Below are 6,050 nucleotides of genomic sequence, written 5' to 3' on the forward strand. Positions count from 1 at the left end.
GAATCAGCTCACCTCGGATTATTTCATTTTATGTTTTTGTCAATCCAGAAGATTCGTTTCATTTTATTTTTCGATCAAACCAATTACCTTCGGTTCTGGTTACTGAATGTTAAGCTAGACATGACCAAACACACGGGCTAATTATCAATTAAACGAATTTCAATCCGTGAACGCATGACGCAACTCTCTGAAAACCTCGCTAATTATAATTTTTCTCATCAGAAACGGAAAACATAAAAAGTTTAACAATTGTCGTTGTAGCGTGTGATACTGTCTATTTGGATTAAGTTAGAGCGGCGGTAATGAACGAGATGTGTCATATTGGCAGAAAGGGTACCAACACCGATCGGAGTGAAACAGCTTCCGTTTCATATTGCCCCGACAACTGATGCCTATAGATATATTTGAGGAGAATTGAAAACAGTGGGCGCGTATTGTTGATTGAAGTTCCATGGAAAAAATCGATTTATTGAAAAAGCGTAGCTTGGCTGTAGTTAGTATAATATGTATATAGTTACACGTAACATGAATTATGACGGGGAGGAAAAATTGACTATTGTTGTATACACGTAATACATTGATGATTCGACGTTGATAATTGATATTGATTGTATTGTAACAATTAATGAAATTCCGCAACATGGTATAATATCACATTAAAAATAGTCTTACTTGCGCTTGTACTCGACAAGGGGATCCCGGCGACCCCGCATCTCGTACAGACTTGGATGGGTTCGATTGCTTTGTATAATGGACCGTTTTACATTCGCCCTGTACTCGTCTTCGTAGGCGGTCAAGTACAAATTCTTAAGAAATATTTGGTTCTCAATTTCTGAGGGAGTAAGAAATCGCTTCAAACGATTCTGTTGTTGGGCCTCAAGCTCATTCAGAGTCAATTGTCCGAACTTGGATCTACGAGACGATTGGTTATCCGGCTCGTCGAATTGCGACTCAGATTTTTTATTACTCAACGGATAGTCGAGGGAAAGTAATTTCCTTTTCTGAAACGAGACACTCATCTCCTTGGGAGTGTCCCAAATTCGATTGCCACGGCCTTTGACCGTATCATTCTTCGCTACGTGGGGCGGAATTTCATTGTTCCGAATCGAATTTTCCCTTGGAGTTACCGTCGACGATACATTAAGCGGGACCGTCGCGTTTGCGTTGATAGTTGAATCGCCCGAAGCCTCCGTCGTCCCGACCGTCCTCGCCTCGTTTATTCCGTTCACATTGTCGACGTTTAATTTATTCTCTATGATATGTTTAAAAAACGCGTAAACATCGCTGATCGCGATTGTCGTACCATTCTTAATAGTAAATATATCTATGTTCATTCTCTTAATCAGTTCGGCCGTAGTATTCTTGGCCTGAGCGTTTGACAATTTATCTTCCAAGTAATTATTCAAGAACTTATAGAAGCCTTTGTATTTACCGTTACCATTGTGCTTGTGCTTTCCAGGTTTGACCCGCCGTCTTCTATCGGCATCATCCCCGTGATCAGTGCCGCACTTTTTCGACTTCTTATGGCTCTCGCTCCTGCTGTAGAACCTGACAATCCTCTCAAAGCCTCTTCTGTACTTGGCGAATTGCTTCTGACTCTGGACCCGGAATACCGGGCCTGTACCATTTTTCGCGGATGTATTTTTCAGGGCCTCCTCCAGGTCGACGTGAAGCGAATTGATGCTAAAAACGTTAAGGAGTTCGTGCATGCTGAAGTTGGCCGTCTTGCGTCGTTGTTTAGCGTCGACGTGTGCCAGTTTCTGGTAAATGATTTCCAGAAAATTGATCATCTTCTCCCTGCTTATACCCGTCCCGTTTTTACCGTGACCAAAAAACTCCCACTTCCAGGTGCTGTTCGTCGAGTCGTTACCTGGACTCGACTGCCATCTGTGTTTCCCGTTTGTCTTGTGGCTCGCGTGGCCCCGCGGCTTTTTCCTCGCTCCCAAGTGCAGCACCTTCCTACTTATCCTCCTGAAGAAGTCAATGACCTTCTTGTAGGGCAGGCTAGAATTCGATCTCCTGTGCGATCCGGCGATCGATCTGCGCCGACGACTCCATCTCAGTCTCGGATGCTGGCCAGGTACACACTTGGGCAGTTCCCTGGGACTCCAATACCCACCGATGCAAGTAGCCCCCGGCGGTCCCTCGCTGAGTACGAATCCTCGGTCGCAGTCGTACATGATTTGCTTGTTGTTGACAATCTTCCTCACGTACGGCCGGAGATCGTAGACGCCCATGTTGCCGACGATCAGAACCTTGCCGTTCGTTATGTAGCCCGGAAAGGGGCAAAACACTTCGTGACAGTGCGGAATCTCCCCGGTCCAATTGCCGAAATTGCACTCGACGAATTTTGAGTCACCTTGCAGCTCGTATCCGTCTTTGCACTTAAACACGGCGCGCATTCCGTGCTCAGTTTTCGGGGCAATGACCATTCCGTTTTTCGGGGTCCTCGGCATCTGCTTGCACCTCGCTGGGGTGCAGCTCGGAATCACGGCCCACGAACCGTTGTGGCAGACGATCGGCGTCCTGTTCGCGACGAACTCGTAGCCCGACTCGCACACCACTGTCAGCTTCTCCCCGTGTTCAACCACGCTCACGTTGTTCACCCGGTTTTTGTCGCTCACCACCCAAATGTGCCCCTTGTCCACGCTCGGCACGATGCAGGGGGCCAGACACCGCGGAACCGGATAACGCCACGTGCCGTCGATCTGACACACCGACGACGTGTTGCCCTCCAGCGTCATGTGCGGGTTGCAGCGAAATATTATGCTGGCGCCTAGTCCGGTACCTGTGGATCAATGGCAAGGAATACCCTTATCAAATGTCGCTACATGAACATGGCGCAGCAAATAGAAACACGATGGGAAGCAGTTCATGGTGAAACAAAAATTCGCAAAGCAGGAACGACTAGGGCAGAACGATTCTCGAGAAATTGATTCACCTGATTCTATATTCTCTATCCACCCGTTGTACAGGATCCCCGGGGGGCCACAGTTTATCTCTTGGCAAACGGGTGGCTGTCCTGACCAATTCTTGTCTGCGCCGCATCTTCTCGTCGCATCTCCAACAATCGTGAAGCCGTACTTGCATTCGTATGATACCACCGAGTTGTAGGAGCATGAAGTATAGACTGCCCTTCCATTGGGGGGATCTTTCGGGGGTGGACATTGCACCGAAGTCACCTGAAAGTCGGTTGAAATATTGGAGACATGAAACAAAATTTAAAAAATGTTCACTAATTCGCTAAAGGCTCACCTGAACGCACTGTGGCATTTCCTTTGGCACCCAGGTTCCATCCGCTAAACATACCTTTTCGGGCCTTCCTACCAGGTCGTGGCCATCCTCGCAGTGATATGAAACGCGACAGTCGTACGTGTAGCATTCACCTTTGTACAGTTGATATGAAAATGCAGAAATAGAGTTCGATATCAACGGATACATTCATACGTTGCCTATTCAAAATAAGGCTCGTCGCTGTTATTGACGTTTTCTATACACTCGTTTCAAACTGGTGTATCTATGTACTCGTGAGTATAATTTTTTCCGTTTTGAAGCTCAGCTTTCGTTACTCAAAGAGTTTGAAATTAAATTTCCCACGGGGAATACGTGTACACTCTTTTTGAAGAAGCGAATTTATTCGGGCAAAGTTTGGTTGCAGAATCAATAAGCTCTTTTAGTAATATAACAGAAGTGAAAGTCCAATTGTAATGTATATTTATCAGAATGTTTGCGAAGCAGGCAGTAAGCTAATCAAGTTTGGAAGTTATCGAAACTTCGTCAACATCCAATCCAAGCTAATTAGGAACCGGCAGAGTACACCTCCATCGAATAAGATACCTTACACTCAAATGAATCATCCACCAACAATCAAACCAAATGTATCAAGTCGGGCAATAAAGATGTATTGAAAACACCGGGAAAAACCCGAAACCTGAATTCTGAAATTTCATGACTGATCAAGAATCGGTTTCACAGAATCTCAGCTGCATGAAATACTGCAGAAATTACACGTCAATCAAATATGATCTGATGATCTGCGTCAAAACGTAATTTTTTGTAGTTCGCCGTAGATGCTGAACTTTCGATTGAAATTTCTTTCATGAAAAATGAAAATAAAGCACCCATCGGTTCCTAATCCGGTTTACTCTTCACTTGATGCGATCCTGTCACAAATTGACCTCTGAATTGAATGATTTTACCAAGATGACATTACCTGCGTGCCATCCGTTGGGGATGTTGGCGGGTGGTCCACAGTCTCTCGGCTTGCAGGATATGTCTGGTCCGAACCAACTCGCCGGAGCGCGATTTTTCATCAGACACTTGGCGGTGGGGAAGCCGTCGGTGGCGTAGCCGTGGTGGCAGAAATATCTAATCGTACTGTCGAGGTCAAAGGTTGTCTGTTCGAGGAGAGCGTTGCTTCTGGCATTCTTGACCTGCGGTGGTTCGGCACAGAAGGAGTTTGGATCCTCTTTGCAAACCGGCGTGGTGCCGGTCCAGTGTCCGTCGGCCCTGCAAGTCTGCTCGGCAAGACCCACCACGAAGAAGCCAGGATCGCAGCTATATCGAACCGCATCGCCGAAGAACTTGCCGGCGACGGTCATCCCTCCGTGTTCAATGTCACTCAATTCCGGACACTCGCGGTCCGGTTTTATACACGACATACCGCAGGCACCGTCGCACCGACATTTCTTCTTTTTGCTCTTGCAATCCTCGTCCGTCGAGCACTTTCTTAGACACTTTTGCCCCAACCTGTCAGCCTGCTCCTCTTCCCGCGGACACATCGCCGAGGGTGAATTTCGCGGGTTTTTGTATATCCTCCCGTCGTCGTCGATCTCGGTTTTCCGGTAACTATCGCTGTACTCCTCCTCCTCGTCGTCGTCGAAGTCGTCACCCTCGTCCTCGTCATCGGCCAGCACCTGTTTCCGGAATTTCGATTCCGACCGATGGACTTGCGCGCCGAGGACGAGGAGCACGAGGCTCACGACGCAAAGTTTCATCCCGTCTCCGTTAAAGCTCTCTTTGATTTGTCGTATTCAATTTCACCAGCTCCGCGTCGATTCGCGTTGATAGCTTGCCTTCGGAACAAACTAGCCACGCAGACTAGTTACATTGCTTCTGTTTACTACGTGAAGCTCCACCCCGAAACACCGTCGGGTACAGTTACGCTTTCCCGGGCAATTTCCCGAGTTTTTTTACGACCTCATCTCGTCTCACGAGCACCCCGAGTAACGCCGCTCAAAGTGATACCCTGAGCCGATACTTTTAAAGCCACGACTTCTCACCGCGGGTCACGTCGGCCGCGACGATCGACGCAAAGCCAGACAGCCCCGGGCGCATCAGCCTTGCGCATTCGGGTTGTTCAATACATCTCCTAGTTTCGCAGCATCCGATAGATGGCGAAGAGTATCTTTGCCTGCGGACGAAGGGGCTTGGGAAATTATATCTAGAACATTACCGTTGACCCAGAATCACCGCGCTGCGTGCAGCGACGAGACTCGAAGCGATCGCTTCGCAGAACAAGGTGTTAAAACGAGCAGTTTACTTGACGCAAGCTTTGCGAAAAGGTGCTAACCCGCCAATGCAATGGCGAGAAGCCGCTGCAGCGAACACCTGCAAAACCGTAAATCCGCAACCGGTGCACCGAACAGGCTGAATGCCACCAGCTGGCTGCCCGTGGCACAGAGTTCGATTGAATTGCATTAATCGACACAGATTCGCGAATCACTTAAGCTAATCGCTTCTTGTCCTTAACGAGAGACCCGTTTCACGTGCCAGGGGATCGAGAAGTCCAGAAATTTCTTGAGTGTAAATTTTATTCAGCAGGAACAAAGAGCTGGTTACTATTTAGCCGCAGGTCATGACTTGGAGATTCGATAAAGTTCGAGGTGACTGTCAACCGTGAAAAAGAAAGACATTCTCGCTGAGCAGGCTAACAGCTGTCGGTGGTTAATGATGACGTCAATTGCGGCCAAGTAATTCTGAAATACATATATACAGTTTCCAGAGGTGCCACAACCTCGAGCTGTTGGCGTGGGCGATACGCCTAGAAG

The 6,050-nt window shown here is 47.8% G+C and overlaps 1 protein-coding gene across 1 annotated transcript; it reads right to left on the reverse strand.

Moving 5' to 3' along the window:
* Positions 1 to 465: 465 nt before the first annotated feature.
* Hasp (Hig-anchoring scaffold protein) lies at positions 466 to 5,300 on the reverse strand. Its single transcript, XM_046610945.2, has 4 exons — positions 4,214 to 5,300; positions 3,256 to 3,386; positions 2,942 to 3,182; positions 466 to 2,788 (listed from the first exon to the last, which is right to left on the reverse strand). Exons 1-4 carry the CDS (start codon positions 4,995 to 4,997, stop codon positions 669 to 671), a joined length of 3,276 nt encoding a protein of 1,091 aa, XP_046466901.1. The 5' UTR covers positions 4,998 to 5,300; the 3' UTR covers positions 466 to 668.
* Positions 5,301 to 6,050: the final 750 nt, after the last annotated feature.

Source organism: Neodiprion pinetum, chromosome 2 (genome assembly GCF_021155775.2).
Source record: "Neodiprion pinetum isolate iyNeoPine1 chromosome 2, iyNeoPine1.2, whole genome shotgun sequence".
In the NCBI taxonomy this organism is placed as follows: domain Eukaryota; kingdom Metazoa; phylum Arthropoda; class Insecta; order Hymenoptera; family Diprionidae; genus Neodiprion; species Neodiprion pinetum.

Coding starts and splice junctions, on each gene's coding strand:
- Hasp (XM_046610945.2), bottom strand. CDS start 4,997: ATGAAACTTTGCGTCGTGAGCCTCGTGCTCCTCGTCCTCGGCGCGCAA. Junction 3,387..4,213: donor CCCCAACGGATGGCACGCAG/GTAATGTCATCT, acceptor AACTGTACAAAG/GTGAATGCTACACGTACGAC. Junction 3,183..3,255: donor AAATGCCACAGTGCGTTCAG/GTGAGCCTTTAG, acceptor ACCGACTTTCAG/GTGACTTCGGTGCAATGTCC.